The sequence below is a fragment of the Neolamprologus brichardi genome, chromosome 17 (genome assembly GCF_056152115.1).
Source record: "Neolamprologus brichardi isolate AB-2024 chromosome 17, ASM5615211v1, whole genome shotgun sequence".
In the NCBI taxonomy this organism is placed as follows: domain Eukaryota; kingdom Metazoa; phylum Chordata; class Actinopteri; order Cichliformes; family Cichlidae; genus Neolamprologus; species Neolamprologus brichardi.
Window position 1 is genome coordinate 35,389,757 of NC_142120.1, and position 17,007 is coordinate 35,406,763.

General features: G+C 38.9%; 1 protein-coding gene across 3 annotated transcripts in view; it reads right to left on the reverse strand.

Moving 5' to 3' along the window:
• The window catches only part of nav3 (neuron navigator 3), a 330,018-nt gene that overhangs the window by 304,218 nt on the left and 8,793 nt on the right, over positions 1 to 17,007 (reverse strand). For all 3 annotated transcript variants that reach the window (XM_087830961.1, XM_087830960.1, XM_087830959.1), the window contains exon 2: positions 12,918 to 13,361. In XM_087830961.1, the coding sequence (XP_087687087.1) occupies positions 12,918 to 12,986 (69 nt within the window). In that variant the 5' untranslated portion in view covers positions 12,987 to 13,361. The remainder of the gene's footprint in view (positions 1 to 12,917; positions 13,362 to 17,007) is intronic.

Genomic DNA, 17,007 nt, shown 5'->3' on the forward strand with positions numbered 1-17,007 from the left:
GTTGCAACACACTGCTTTATCTGCATAACAGAGGAAATCCAAAAGCAGGATTTGGCTCGTTAGTATGGGTATTCAAAGAAAATTTATTTTTAATGACAGTGCATAGTTGTGGCTTTCTTTGTCTGTTTTACTTTGCCTGCTGGAGTTTGCACTGGATCACATTTCATTCATTCTTCTCAATGATTTCCACATAGAAATCATAACGGCTGTACTATTACCTGGTGTTGTTTTTTCACTTATTACAGTAGTATCTAATCTATGCTTTACCAGTGCAATGCCTGGGAGTCAGTGCAGCTTTCTTCTGTTGTTGCTGTTTAAGCTGTCAGCTTTAGCGGTGCACTGGGGTCGGTGTAGCTCAGGAGGTAGAGCAGGTCATCTACTGATTGGCAGGTTGGTGGTTCAATCCCTGACTCCCCGTAGGCATACCAAATATCCTTAGGCAAGAAACTAACCCCAAATTGCTCTCTGATACATCCATCAGAGTATGAATAGTAATTAAAAACATGGTGAATGTGGCATGTTGTATAGAGCCCTTTGAGAACTCCAGGAGAGTAGAAAAGCTCTATATAAGAATCAGACTGTTTACCATCCTGTCAGGAGACAGAAAAAGTGACTTAAAGTATTTGACTTTTTTTTATATACTGTAAAGCAGGGGTGTCAAACTCAAATACACAGTGGGCCAACGTTCAAATCTGGAACAAAGTTGCGGGCTAACGTTAATATTTATTGAAAAAAAATCTTCCTCCAGATATGAGAATGAATCTTTTCTTATGGACTCAAACAAGTTTTGCTGAAAAACTGAATAAGGAACAAGCAAAGTTTAATACTAAACAATTAATATATTAGCTGTGTAATACCAGTAGGCCAGCTCTAATAGTAATTTGGTATGGCTTTGCGGGCCAGAGTTTGACACCTATGCTGTAAAGAGTCCAAAACCTTTTACAACTTCAACATGGCAGAAAGTGAAGCACATAAAAAAAGAATAACCACTTATTTTTAAAATTACAATTAATTGAAGTAAGCCTATTTAATTTAAATGATTGAAAATTTGGAGGAAGGACATGTGAGTGTGTAAGCAAAGGTGCATCTCTAACATCACATCAGACAGTGTAAACTAGTTTTAACTATTGTTTTAAATATTAAAAACAACTAACAACAAATAACCGTATACATTAAATAAAAAGATTTATTCTGTATAATATTTCAATAAATAGTTTTCCATACCATAATATATAGGCTAAATCTACTTTGGAGTTACCACAGTCGCAAAATGTTGCAATGCTGTTGCAAGAGCCAAACATATTTCTCGCAAAACAGGCTTTCTGAAATTGTGTCCTAAATAAACATGTATAGAAATGCAGACGCGCAAATAAAATTGCAAACTGTAAAAAAGGTTTTTCATTACATTCATAGCAAGTTTTTTTTTTCCACTGCCGACTTTTTCCATCTCAATCCACACTGAAATTAAATCTAAATACCAGTGTACACTATGTTCTTAAAGTCACCACTTTAGGTGGCCAATACACAAATGACATTTAAAATGCTTCACAATAGTTTTTTAAAAAAGTAAAAGAGTAATTTTAATTTTAAAAAATGCGTTAACGTTAGCTAGCTAATAGGCAATCGATGACCAATATGATCTGAACCAGGGTTTTAATAGTTTTGCAATTTTCATTAGTTTTTATTTTTATTTAGTTTTGACTTCAAATTTTCAATTTTATATCAGTTTTAATTAGTTTTTACCAATTGTTTGCTAGTTTAGTTTAGTTTTTATTTTTTGAAAATCCTTAGTTTCAGTTTAGTTTTGATTAGTTTCAGTTATAGTTTTAGTTGTGTTTGCAATAATTAAGTGTAACAAAATCCCAGTTTCATCATATCAGTCATTCTGCTCATCCTTGGGTATGTTGCTATTCCAGCTACCATACTGCACCCTGGACAGGTCGCCTGTCTGTCGCAGGGCTAACACGCAGAGACAGACAACTCACATTCCCACCTATGGGTTCTTTAAATAAATAAAGGCAGATGAACAACCATTGATACCAGGCAACTATAAAATGTATATCTTGGCCCCAATGAGACTATTAACTCTCGCAGCACCGGGTGTTCGTAATTTTGGTTCAAGTGAATTGATAAACATTTTGAAGGTAATTGACTCACACAGTTGTGTAGATATCCCCGTCCTGTTGTCTCGGGATGCATCACGCTGCCTTGCCTGGGGTTAGCTTCTGTTTCTGGGGATGAGGGTTGAGTGTGCTCCCTTACCTTCTCAAGCTAAGCTAGGTTAGCCTTCTTGTGTGAGCTTTTCAAGTGCACTTTAAGGTTTGTGGGATTTTTTTCCCTTTAGAAATGTCCCTCATAATTTGTCTCTTTCCACTACAAGACACTTGCTTTATCCAAAACACAGTCATATTCAAAGTAATCCCAAATTGGACTCTGGCGCTTTCTTCCGACTTTTCCTGACATGATTCTGCGCGTGGATGGAGCAGCAACACAGACGACTCGACTAACGTACTGCCACCTGCTGGCATAATGAGACACAGCAAGAAAAAAATCTGGAAACTAAACTTCATTTTCACCCTTGACTCTTGTATGACACGCACACATCAATGAAAACTAAACACATTTTTGCTATAAATTCAGTTAATTTTAGTTAGTTTTGTGAGCACTCATTCCAGTTTTAGTTAGTTTTCCTTTTTTTGTTTTTATTTTTATTTCCGTTAACGAAAATGTTTTTTCGCTTCTAGTTTTCGTTATTTCGTTAGTTTTCGTTAACGATAATAACCTTGATCCGAACCCAAAACACAGGAGCCCAAGGAAGCCTGAATAATGCTCAGTACAGGTCAAACAGAATAAATCAAATGCAATCCTTTACCAACGTATCCTGAACCACATGTTAAAAAATGTAATCTAATATACAAATGTTAAAACTACTCTTGATCGCAGTGATCACATGTTTATTTCAATATCTCCTCCACCTCAAAATGTTTCACTGGACTTTTAAGCTTGCCATTTTTGAAATAGATCTTTTTATTTGATATTATTAACTCAAGTGTAATACTGGCACTGATACCTTTTAAAATCTGGATGGACCTCAGCTCGCTGTTTTTTATAGCCACAGAGAAACGGACAGATTTCTGTCAAACAATACAGACTCACTGTGGGCTGCATAGTCACCCACTGAATGCCCATTCTGGTCTGTATCTCTCAACCTTAACTAAAAATAAGAACAGAATCAGACAAATGAAACATTTGCTTTCTTTATTCAGCAAATCCCTCAGACTGTTCTCAGCTGACATTTCTTGGATTTTTATTTATTAATACACTTTTGTAGTACTTAATTCTCCTCTTTGGTGCTGTCCTGTGCAGAAACAATCCACAGAATCATCTTGTCAGATTGACTGGAACAAAACCACACTAGCCCTCAGCCAAGACGCCCATAAATAACGCCAGAATTAGAGATGAAAAACATCGCTTTCTTCCAGACACCGTGTTTATCTGAAGGGCCAAAGAGGGTGTTTTCATCCAAGGCCAAGTTCTGGTCTCTGTGATCAGTCGGCCATGTTGTGGAGAAAATGCTTATTATGTGGTTGTATGCGGGCCTTGTTTGTTGTGACCTTGAGGCCTCATCCAATAACGCAATGGGGCCCTCCAAAATGAGAGGAGTGACCACAGGAACCGCCCTAGGGAAGAGAAAAAAGTGACCAAAAGCTGTCGAACTGAGAATTCGCTCCCATCTTTTGGTCTAGCCTGTACAAACACTTTTCCACTGTTGCAGGATTTTGACATATTACAATGTCTCAGTCTTTCTGGCTACATCTTAATCCTCCTTCCTTTTATCCATTTGTGCACATCTCAATCCAGCTTCATCCTGGTAAAGCACAATATTCTCCTTTGCTTTTTTATGCAAGCATTGCAAAATCCTGCAAACTGTACTATCAACAGTTTACTCGCACATACTGCATGTATAATTACCTTTGCTATACATGAAACCAAGACAAACCCTTATATTTCCCTCTAGTAAACAAGCATTTAAGGTTTGAAATAGAGCAGATACTAATGGTATACCACAAATACTCCATCGATATGTTGACACACAGCTCCCGCCACACGGATCCGATGCATTTCTTAATGTTTCCATCCATTTTTAACACGATATATTTTTGCGTAGGGATTCAGCAACTTTCAGGAAGTCTCATACATGTAATCATTCCTCATTAGTTATGATGTCACCTTATTCTGGCTGATTTTATGAGTCACACTACCCGCCTTCATCCCAGGAACGACCATTGAAAACATGTTTGTGCAAAGACCACTTCTTGTTGCATCTCACTTGCAACTGCAAAAAGCACTTCTATTAATAATAACTTTATCCCCAGGGGGAAATTCCTCTCTGCATTTAACCCATTCACTCAGTGAAGCAGTGGGCAAGCAGTGGGCAAGCAGTGGGCAAGCAGTGGGCAAGCAGTGGGCAAGCAGTGGGCAAGCAGTGGGCAAGCAGTGGGCAAGCAGTGGGCAAGCAGTGGGCAAGCAGTGGGCAAGCAGTGGGCAAGCAGTGTGTAGGGACAGTATTTTGCTCAGGTGTACCTCAGAGTAGCCGTTCAGTGGATTCGAACCCTTGACCTTCCGATCATGGGGCCACCACTTTACCTACTGAGCTATCCCTGCCCTTATTACCGATGTGGCTCTGCACAGTAACAGTAACAATAATAACCATCTGGGTATTTAAAACATTTTAATGAATTTAATTTTAAAGAAACACTTATCAGCACTTTCTGCTTAACCCAAGTTAATAATGAGTATGTGCCATGGATGTTAGAGTTAAATGTTTAGCTGGACACTTGGCAAACCAGACAAAATAAAGCAATACTACTGCTTTGGTGAGTAGGACTAAGAAATCATCCATGAGTACTACTGCTCATCTCTCAGTTCGGCCCCTATGAACACATCTCATTCCCACTTTAATGGAATTCTGTCAGGATGATCACATTTACAAGACAAGCTACTGCTTCAGTTAATTCACTTCGCTTCACAAGTTATCGTTGGATATCGTCAAATAACACCTCACACAGACAAATGGTGTTTAATAAGAGGAGAGCTTGATGCAGAATACAAATCTGTTTGACAACTCCACGTTCCATGTGTAAATTAAATAAGCTGACCACAGTGGGAATAACTCTGTCTCTGTTTTTTTTTCCTCTTCTCGTGAATTTTACCACTTACCAGCAGCACTCAGAGGATATAACTTGCACGATTTAACACACGAGGCTTAGACAGAATAAATGCAACACTGAGCTCATATTCCATCATGTGCTAGCACAAGCCTCCACCAGTCATGAGTGAGCACCCGTATCTGAAACCCCACCCGCGGCACCGTGGCCCCTCTTAGGAATCCAGCTGTTGTGCTAATCCTGTTATCTGCCATTAGATGTGCAGGAATCTGTCAATCAGCCTGAATGCACTGGGATAATACAGTCCACCTCACCTACAACAAGTGTCAGGTTAACCCTCACAGCTACAAACTAGATCTAAGTAAATCCATTTGGATGCAGTCCCGACACAATGACACACAGGTACACTCACGCAGTCATTGTTAATGCTGACAGCTTGCTTCTTCACAAGATCCGGCCCCGCACTCAGGGGATACCCTCATCACATGCCAACACACTGTGCATTGAGCATACATAATGCATGAAACAGCTATCAGCAACATACGCATGTTAAATTCACCCATGCGAGAACAAAATCAGTGCCACAGAAAATACTGTGAAACTGCTGAGACACATCCACTGTGATGTCAAGTGCTTCCCTCTGTAGTTCAAGCCCTGTCACTGTTAAGGATTCAGTGCCACAACTACTGAACGCAAATATATCAAGGATCATTTTAAGTCATGTTTCAAATAACAACATTTGTTACAGTTTTCCTTTTAATTATTTAAGCTTTTAAATGCTTGCACCTCCTGACTGCTCTATGACTTCTTTCTGTGCAGAGACCATCCTGAACTTGGTCCACAGTAAAAGATACAGCACAGACTCAGAGGCCTACAATAATCAACATTCATTATGTAGCTCACTTTGTCAGTTATAGAGCATATCCCTTACTGCTCATGCAGAGATAACAGGATTGTACCCCATTTCTGGTTTTGCTGCTTTTTATGATGATGTGAACTTTCTGCTGGCATCTGAATGACTTTACATCATTTACATACGTGCACATGTAGATATGTTGCACAATGGTGAAAACAATCCATTTGACAATTACTAAACACAAAAGAAATAAACAAATCGTATTTCAGTTCTAAATCCAATTTGTGCTGTATTCAGTGGTTGATAATAATGCAATATTATGAGAGTGTTTGGAAGTCGTTTCACTTTGATGGTCAACATTTTTCAACAAGTAGAGCTAAAGGAAATCAATTAAGGGGTTTTGGTCAGTATTTACATGCTACAGTGCAGCACCTCAAAATCAATCAGAAGAAAAGACTGAGGCCACTCAGCTCTGTGTACCAAAAGAAAAGCATTAGAGGAGAAACTTGTCAAACTTGAAAACATGTATCAGTAATACAATTTCAATTATTAATTAGTAATTTGTGTATGACAAAAAAGGCAAATCAATTGACCCGAGTTTTCAGATCTGAGTCTGGATGTAGTTTCTCAGGAGTGATGGAAAATTGTACTACATGTCTGGCAGCTAGCAGACTTTTTAATTATACCCCACAATGCCAGCCATATGATGGGAACTCTTTAAGAATGAACAACAGTTTGTTCATTTTCTATAAATGAATCTTACATATGCAATTTAAAATGCATGTAGCATTAAAGAATATATCTGAATAACAGCTACGCCCTGCAAACTCAAAGTAAAGACTGTTCGTTTCTTTTCAGCTGTAACAATAATGAAAAACAACACATTAACATTTGCAGAAAAGTAACTGAACATGCAGCTGCTGTGCAAACTAAAAGCTAAAGAAATTATTTAATGTCTAAAATCCCTGCAGAAAAAACCATATGAGCCCAAAACTATACATTCTGTTATGAATAACATACATATGTCTCAATCATCCAGGGAAGAAAACATTTCTCACAGTGAAAATAGGCGTCCAGATGAACAGGATCAACCTTTTGGGAATAATATGTATAATAATGATAATATGTTTTCAAACTCTATTTCCATATTTTCAAGTTTTGTCGGTAGAAGGAATACGAGGAACTCTGTAACCTCCACAACGCTGTCAGACTTTTTTACAGCTGGCTGTAAGAGCAAATTAAGACAGGCGCGACCCCGCCCAGTTTTGCTTCTGTGTGACGAGAGCATCACCCTGTGCACAGACTGCATAAATGTCAATGCAGAGTGCAGATGGAAGGCCCCATGACGCTTCCTAGCAGTGTCATGGGGTTCATTTCCCACTCAGACTAGACCCTTATCCTCCTCCCCGAGTCAGTTTTTCCACTCTTGCACATCCCTTTCATTTGGTGTCATTTTGTTCTCCTCTCCCTCAAACTCTCTCTGGCAACTCCTTCCCTCTTTATTGTTCTCTATCATTCTGTCTGACCTGGACATCACTGCTCTCATCACTCTGCCTCTGAGGCTTGTTTTTGTGAAAGACACAGTTATGATGGCTGCTCTGTTTCGACATGTTTTCACTCTGAACTTTTCAGTGGTCTAAACCCACTAATCCTTCATGAATGAACTACCGATATACCATGCCCAACAAAGTGGCTTTGTGTATATTTTAGGGTTAGGGTGGGTTCTCTTAGGATGTCACCACACTATTACAGTGCAGTAGAGTCTTAAAAAATGTATCAAGTTGAGTCAATCTAGCAACAATTCTTTTATAATGTGACATGCATGTGCTGCTGAAATTCTTTCACTCCTTAAAGTTTGAAACTCTGCCATTAGTCAGTAGTTTCATTGTTGCACTATTTCAATAAAAGGGAAAATATTCTTTGGTTGTCTGTAACAGGAATGAGGTCCTTACCTGTTCTGAGCAAGAATAGATACAATATAATAACGTGAAATGAACATTAAAGAAATCCACTCAATTTCACAATAACATTCTTGCCTAAAAGTGGCAAAAGGTGTTGAAACAGTTCACCTTTCGTGTTAGATTCGAACTGCATTATTTCTAGTGCAGCAGCAGTCAAGCAGTCAAATATACAAATACTTATACAAATATAAGTTTATAATAACATAAAGTAGCAGAGGGTTTTTTTAGTCAGCTTCAGCTGCTTTGGTGTTAATGACATTAACAACAGGGGCACCAGAGGGTCAACAATGAGACAACCCCCAAAACACAAATGGTTTAAAGGTGGAGGACGCTGACATTTTTCCCTCCTCATCTTTTCTGATTATTTTTGCATTAGTTTCGATTCAGTTCAATTCAATTCACCTTTATTTACACAGCGCCAAATCACAACATCTGTCGCCTCAAGGCGCTTTATATTGTAAGGTAGACCCTACAATAATACATTTTGCATTTGGACAGTATCAGGGTCACTGCTGGCAGCATGAGGTGATACCTGGGACCCTACAGAGGTTGCACAGGTAGTCCAACTCCTCCAGGACTGAACATCAATTTGTGCCATTCCCTGAAGGTTTGTTGTCTCCCCCACCACTGTCTCAAGACTGGGAGACAGGCAGTGAGTCCAGGAGAGCTGGACAGGGCTGTAGAAGGTCCTTAACATCTCAACAGGACCGGTATCTGATCCTTTGTGCAAGGAGGAACATGATGAGCACTCCCACAGAAAACAAAGAAACAGAAAAAGACTTCATGAGGGTGGCATGAGCGCCTGATGTCCTCTAGTGGGCCCTCTAGTTCCACTATCAGACCCTACACTGGCACAGTGGGTCCAGGGTTCCTCCTGTTACACAACAATGCCCAACCTCATGTGGCATGAGTCCCTGAAAGTTTCAGGAGGATGGAGGAACTGATGTCACTGACTTCCCCACATTCGCCTGACTTAAATCTAACTTGCTTATTTATATACTTAATTTGTGGTTCATGTGCTCTGACTGACTTTATAATGTAAAAATGTTTCATTTTAAATCCAAGCAGTGCAACGTGAAGCTGAAGACCTCGATGGCTCAGGCCATTTTCATTTGGATAGAAACTGAAAACATGAAATGTTGAATTTTCAGTCTCTTCATGCAAAAGTCAAACGTCTAAAACAAAAGTCACAGCAAACAAAACCACTCACAGTTCTGCACAGTATCAAGCACATCTCAGTATGAACATGCCCGGTTTAACCATCATAACCAATCTCCTATTACATGCTATGTTCAGATTAGACTTATGGCACACTGGCATGCATTAATTAGATTAGAAACTAAATATATACAAACTCAGTCAGGGTTAAGACCAGTCTGTCACACAGAGGACAAACCAGTTCATTCAGTGACAGCTCACTGCCACCATCATTGATTGTTAGGGCATGAAAAAAGGTGCACATGCAAAACAGCTTTAATAGGATCTAACAGTAGATACGACTCTAACAGCGAATGGAAAAATCTCACAGGTAATTGGCTGATGACAACTTTCCCATGAGATGCCTCAATGACATAGCTGCCGCCCCTGCCTGACCATTCACAACCAATTACTATGAGCTTATTTTCCCTAGTAAGCATTACGGTCGTAATTACTGCTTCAAGATGGATGAATGTGAAAATACCATCCATCTGGGAAAAAGACAGCGAGTAATGGAGGAGGAAAAGTGTAAAGTGTGGGAGGAAGGGAACAAACACTCCCAGGGTGATGAAATAAGAAGTGCTGGCAAAACACAGCTTTCTAGATTTCACACAAAGATCCTCAACATGTTTATCCGCTGGGTATTCACAGGAGTATATTACAAATAAAAACTCCATACACATCTTAATGCATGCAGAACTTATTTAAAGCTCATCAAGTAAGGTTGGACTCAACATCTTTGCAAATGAACTGTTATCAGCCCTGACAATGCAGTCGGCAGTGAGGCGAAATGTTTGTCCTGCTAAAGTTTGGACAGCAAATCTAATCCTAATAGTCCACTTGAACAGCTTGAAAACTGTAGGCAGAGCCTTTAAAAGAATGCATCAAAATAAATGAGAAGACTGATAATACTTTGCATTCTTGTACAGTAAATGTGAACCAGAAGCTAGTTACCTTAGCTGATAACAAAATAAAATGTTCCACTTTACTACTAGCTTGGCTCTGGCTTTATTCCAGGTAACATAATCTGACTACCAGCACATTTAAAGCTCATTAGATAACAGATTATATCTTATTTGTCTAATATGTAAGTGTAAAAATGACAAATTGTAGTGTTATGTTAGGTTAAGCATTAGACTGGCTGGCTGGAAGCAATGACTTCCTAAAGTCATGATGCCAGTAGTGCTTTAGCTAAGCTAATGAGCTCAGTCGTACTGATTTTCTTATCTAATGCTGAGCAAGAAAGAAAATGACTGAAAATCAATTCAATGCTTAAATTAAATGTAACATTTGTCCCTGACATTTTTCTGCACCTCAAGTTTAGCTTATTCCTCCCCACACAAAGTGAAAGAAAAAAACTCGGGTCACATTATAGAAGATAAGGAAACTGAATGTATTTGCTCCATCTTTTCACACAGCATTTCTTTAAGTACAACATTTATTTTGTGCTAAGTTCAACTACCACAGATGACACATCCACGTGAGACTAAACCTATCCAGTCAGGTAATTACAGCACACAGAAACATACTAGGAATATTTAAAACCTTATAAGAAGCTCTTTTGCTCTAAACCATTTGTTGCCTAGCTCAAGGCAACAATCACAACAAAGAGGGAGAGCTTATCTTTTGGCAGGACGCACATCTAACCGAAACGAGAGCCAAACGCTTTCAGTCAAATTCCCCTGATAGATGAATATTTGATGTCACGCTCTGTTCATTCACTCTGCTCCAAACCGAGCTCAATGCTAAAACCCCTTTACCTACAATGCAGAGGTTGGAAAATAGAAAGACACTACAAATGTTTAATACAGTACATGACCTTTAATGCAAAAGGAAGTGGAGACAGAGTGATCGTCATTATCGTCATTATTAGAACAGCATCCGATTTCAATTCATGTCACATGACAGGACATATGCAACATGGGCATGTTGTGCACAAATACAGGTTCTTGCTCACAACTTTTCTCTTAAAAATCAATGTGCTTGTGGAAAGCTACATTGATCCATTATTATAAATTATTAGTAGTCTGTCTGTCTTCTCTAACAGGGTATAAAAATTGGCTAATAGCACTAACAGCAAGACATCATTGTATTCTGCTAAAGAGAAAAAAACTACTATAGCACTCAAGTCTACTCAGGTTCTAAAGAACAATCATCCTTTTTATTGAGACCCTAACAGTGCTGCAAAAGTCTAACTTGAACTCATATGTTCCCTGGACTTCACGTGGAAATTCATTATACTTATCAAATGCACTTCATTAGAAGAATGAGGTCAGAGGAAGAGGGAGGAAGAGAAGTCTCTCGCTAACAGGCTTTGTTTGCATCTTAGTACGTGTACTCTTTAAGTCCTTATAAAAGTGAACTTACGCTGCACAAACTCAGCTCTCCAGACAAAGGGGGGGAAACAAAATACAAAGTATTTTATAAAATAATAATCTTCTAAAAGTGTAGAAAAATTCTCACTAGATCTTTAAACAAGTACAAAGTTAACACCAGAAATACATTTTGCAAGACTCACACTGCACATTACGGTCTGTACTAACAGAGGTCCCATAATCAGCCCAGTAATTCACTGAACTCAGTGTCACTCCTTCATATTCCTATATGAATATTCTTATTTTTAATAGGCTATTTCAATGAAGACGTGCAATTTTACTAACAAAAACAACACTGGCTTCCAGATGATTTAGATGATTATGTAATGGCAGTGTTACTTTTCAAAATGAGCTGTGCACAGCGCTTAGGCAAATGTCAAAGCCTACATATAGCCCAAAACTAACAAGATGAGCAGATAAAGTTAGTCTCACCGTGTCAGTGACATTAAACGTTTGAAAATTCTGTGGCTCAGGTTAGTTGACCTCGCTGCGTTATTTTAATATTTTGCTCTTATTCTATATGTATGGCCAAAATGGCATCTAGTATATGTTTGTCATTGACACATTATACAGAAAAATGTAAGGCAGCACTTGAATTAGATCATGAGATCTAATGTTCACTGGAAGCATTTACAGCTAAATAAATACAAGCCACTGTTTTTTATTGATCAGACAGGCAAAGGCCAGTGCCACTGTCCTCGAATCCACGTTCTGCAGACAGCGTGAACTTGCCTGACGCCTGAGCTCTCGCCATCGATCCAGCCACCGCTGTTACAGACGAATCTGATCCAGCTGAGGTCCAATGTGCAGCATTTAGAGCGCGACTCAAAACCAGCTTCTTCTAATCGCACCATTATGTAGAGACCATTGGAGCACATGATATAACTTCACCAAAACAACAAAAACAAAAAAGGAAAATCGTATTTATCTTTTTGTTAAAATTATCATTCGTTTTCCCATTCCCAGAGACGGGAACATAAAAAGCATCTCAAACAGAGAGTAAATATGTATTCTCAGAGGGAGGCTGGGATGCACCCTGCCCACTGTGACACCACATGAGCCGAGATAAAAGAGTGAAAGCAAAGAGGGGGAAGAAACTCCACCTTTCCCCTCATCTTCTTTATAAATAGCTATTAGCAGATATGGAGCAAAAAAGCTACTGGGAATTCACACAACAGCAGCAATTGGACCAACATGTTCTCCTTTTTGTAAAGAGAACAAGATTCCAGGTGATAAACAAACTTTTATCCCTTGGCTTCTGTATGCAGCTGATTCTTTGAAAATGCAGCGTGCACACATGCACAGAGAGGCTACGGAAAAGACAGGAGCGAAGTTAAAAGGACAGAAACCTGTCACCTACCTTTTTCTGGTCCTCCAGCTTTTGACTTGTCGACTTCTTGCCATGCTTGCTGGCTTCTGGTACATCCATCCCTGATCCAAATAAATAACTCCAGAAAATAATCACATGAAGTAAGTTGAGCACAATCCACTTTGGTCCAGAATCCAGGCTACAGTTTGACAACAAAAGCCTGTGTCCGGCTAACGCCTTCGCCCGGACACAGGCGATCCATCCCAGAGGTTGGTATGTATGGTCAAAGTAAAATGAGAATGCTCTGTTAGCTGAGAAAAAAGCAAGGTTCAAGCAGAAGGCTACCAAGAGAGGCTCATTATGATAACTGGAACAAAGAGTAGATTGATGGCGACGTCCAGTCTGCAGGTTGTCTACTTTTACATGAAGACAACAGTTAGGCTTGATTCTCCCTCAGTGCAGTCCCTGGTACAACACAATGTCTCGCATCCACATCTGTGAAAAAACAGACACACAATGAATTCTATGATTTACATGGAGAAAATACCGCCTCCCCCCTCCCCAAAACAAAACAAAACAACAAAAAAAACAACACAATTAATGCAAAAACTCTCTGCCTCACCAAAAAGTCAATATTCCCCTTGGTGCTGCACTGTACAAATGGCGGGGGTTTCTGCATATCAAAGTGAATGTTGCCATGGTGCTGAGAGCGAGAGCGAGGAGAATCTTCATGCCATTTGTTCTACATTGAGCAATTGTTTTTGTTGTCTCAGTATCGAAACCCATTTTCGAGCAAAAAGAAGAATGGAAAGAGCTAAGGCGTGCTGACATTGGGTAAACTGCAATGGGTCCATATGTATAGGGCTGGGGCTGCCTCTGTGCAAAAGGCATATACTTGGTTTACTGACATCCATTTACAAGGCCTTACGCTGCACAGTTATCACATGGGTTATGAATGAAACCCCAGATTTAGCATACTAATTCTATAAATATGGATGTAGGATTGTATTTCACAATGTCATTATCTAAAGCCTGGAATAGGCTAGGAAAATGTTGACTCTTAAACAGGAGCATGAGTTATAATGCCCTTCCCACTGTCTTGAAAGCTCACAGACATCACAGAAAACAGTCTCCCCAGCCAACCATTAGGGGGCCTGTATAGCTCCTGTTCACTTCCATCTCCTCTCTTAACACAGCAGGATCTTAACAGTTCTTACTTGCCACTAAACACTTACCCAGCTGCAGAGTGCACTGTAACACCGCAACCGTGTCAGTTACTTAAGGGCAATCATGTCAAGTGCTGCCAACTCAGAGCTGGTTCTTGGGGACACGATGACTTGAGCGCTGGAACCCAGCAAGCTGAAACTAGAGTGTTACCTGCGAGCAAAAAGCTGAAAAGCACTTCTTTTAAGTGCCACTGGGATCTTGTTACATTACATTATCTGCTAGCCTCAAAAAATAAGCAATGCACAGGGGATATTTGCTGCAACAGCTTATGGAAAAAAAATTACACCAATGCTCTTCCACAACTAGAAACACACAGCAAACTAGAAATGCTAAACCTGCTAAAAACACAGCTATATTGCTTCTGGACTTCCCCATTTACCTCAGCAATAGAATTATATGAGAGGCTTTCTAAAGTCATGCATACTGCATGAGTGCTAATTTTTCTCCATTTTTCTCCTTGAATATTACAAAAGAAACAATGGGACCTCACGGGGAACAGCATGGCACACTTTTTTCTTTGCGGCAAGGAAAAGGTTAGCCGGTACCACCAATCAGAATGACAGGAAGGCCTTGTATCTAGGCCACTGGGGTCAGAGGTCATTCTTCATCTGCTTTGTGTGACATGCAACAGAATGCACAAAGCACCTTTGCAAAAGAAGGAAGCAAGACTTAAATAGGAAAAAAATAGTTTACCTGACAAGCTGTACATGTTGCTCCATATATTGCAAGATATAACCAGTAACCAGTGCTCAGAATAATGCTACAGTGTGTTATATATAACCAGCTACTGTGGTCATTACTTAGTCTACCAAAAATAAGAAAATAAGTAAAAGTGTCATTTTCCACAGCACATATTTTGACTTGTGGTAGTAGTCACAGCACAAGTGTTCCTAATAACATTAATGATGGTTCACTTCCAGTTTCCAGAGCTTATGGAAGTGAGCCAGCCAGACCCCTGAAAATAAAGCAGCTAACAGAATTCCATCCTTATTAATTTACTTATACTTTTGCTTTTCCTATGGTGACATTTTAAAATGTCTGCCATAAAAAAGATGCATTCGTTTCCACAAATTAATCTCCAGGCTTATTATTTTCATATATTTACACAGCACATGATTATAAGTTTTGTTACTCTGTGAACAGAACGTCAGAATAAAGTTGCTTCATTATACAACCCACTCAGTCAGATATAGAAAAAGACAAAGTTTTATTTTATTATTTTAATTTTGCAAAATCATATTTTACAATGTCCAGATTGAATTATAACAGTTAAACTTGTGTTTGATTTAATGCTATAAGGGTAATTTATGTTTAAAAAGTTATAATGTCAAGCTTAGCTTAATGCTACTAACTGCAAACTGGTTAACTTTTTAGAGCACTGGAAGGCTTTGGACCCCAATAAAAGTGACAGACCAGATACTTATTACATAGTTTCTAATGAAATTCAGACAACTTTGCTCACAAACTGTCTTATGTTTGCTTGAGATCTAAACAATAACTCGACTGTCACCTTGCTAACAAAAGAAACTCTGTGCTCTCATGGTCATTTAGAAGAAAATGACTAAAAGACACAAACGATTATTTTGATAGTCGACTAGTCACCGATTATTTGACTAATCAGATCATCATCCATTGGACGTACAACTTACAGCTTATTGCACCAGCAGCATCTGCTCTTATATAACTATCATTAGCTTACAGCTTTAAGTGTTTAAGGTATGTGCTAACTAAAAATAAAGACAAGATGATAGTTTATTAAATTTTAATGAAATTTGCAGATTGTTTTGGTGGAGTTTAATAAACTCATTGCTATCTAAAATATAACAGGACACCAGAGTATATTCTTGAGCATCTCACACTTCTGATAATCAGCTGTCTGCTTGATGTTTATTCAGCTGTGTAAAAACTATAACTTTGATCTTAGCCAAACCGATTTACTCAGGAACAAATAAAATACTAAAAAAAGCCAAACAATAACATTTTTAAGTTATCTAAGTGACTTATATATCATGTTTAACCTGAGTAGCGAAAGACAGCGGTGGGTTTGAAAACGATTTGCCCAGAGTCCGGTGTTCTCACGGCTCTAGTGAGCCTAGCCCCCGGCTCGGAGCGCTTTTGAAAATATGTGGTGTCTTGATAAACTGAGCAGATATTTGAGGTTTACACAGTTATATTCTCGCCTGAAAATATGTTAAACGTTTATTTTGTGACCCAGAAAGAATAATAAGAGTAATATTAAAACTAACTAGCTGCCGCCATTGTTGGAAACTGAGCAGGGCCTCGCTATGAATTCTGGGACAGAGCTTCTTCTTCTTCGGGGTTTAACGGCAGCTGGCATCTTTGTACATGCAGTGCTGCCATCTTCTGTTTCAGTCCGTTATTACACTCTTAAATCCTACTACTTATTCCTGTGTCTTTTGGGATCTTACAAAGATTCGAATGACGCCTCGACTATTAAATTAGTCGTCGACGATTTTGATAGTCAACGTAATCGTGACTAGTCGACTGATCATGGCAGCCCTATTGTCAAGTGTCATTTAAAACTAAACACCGTTCTGTTTCTTCCTCACTGCATACTGCAAATACAAGTAGTTCAGGCAACAAAGTAAAGCCAGCAAGGATTTGTTAGCATTAATAAGCAACAGCCGAATAAATGTGGAAGTGACACAGCTACTCTCAGTTAACACTGTTAACCTTAAAGTTAAATCTCACACAGCCTGTTCAAAAGTGCTTTTATTATTAGGCTATAGCTGAAATAAAACACAGAGAACTGAGAATAAAGGTTTCCATACAATGAAATTTACACAGTCAAATGACCATTTGTGCCTTTCCCCTGGCCCTTTCAATAGTTTGCATAAATATCAAGGGCAAATAGTGAGAGGTTCAACCTTGATTCCTGAAGAGTGAAATAAAT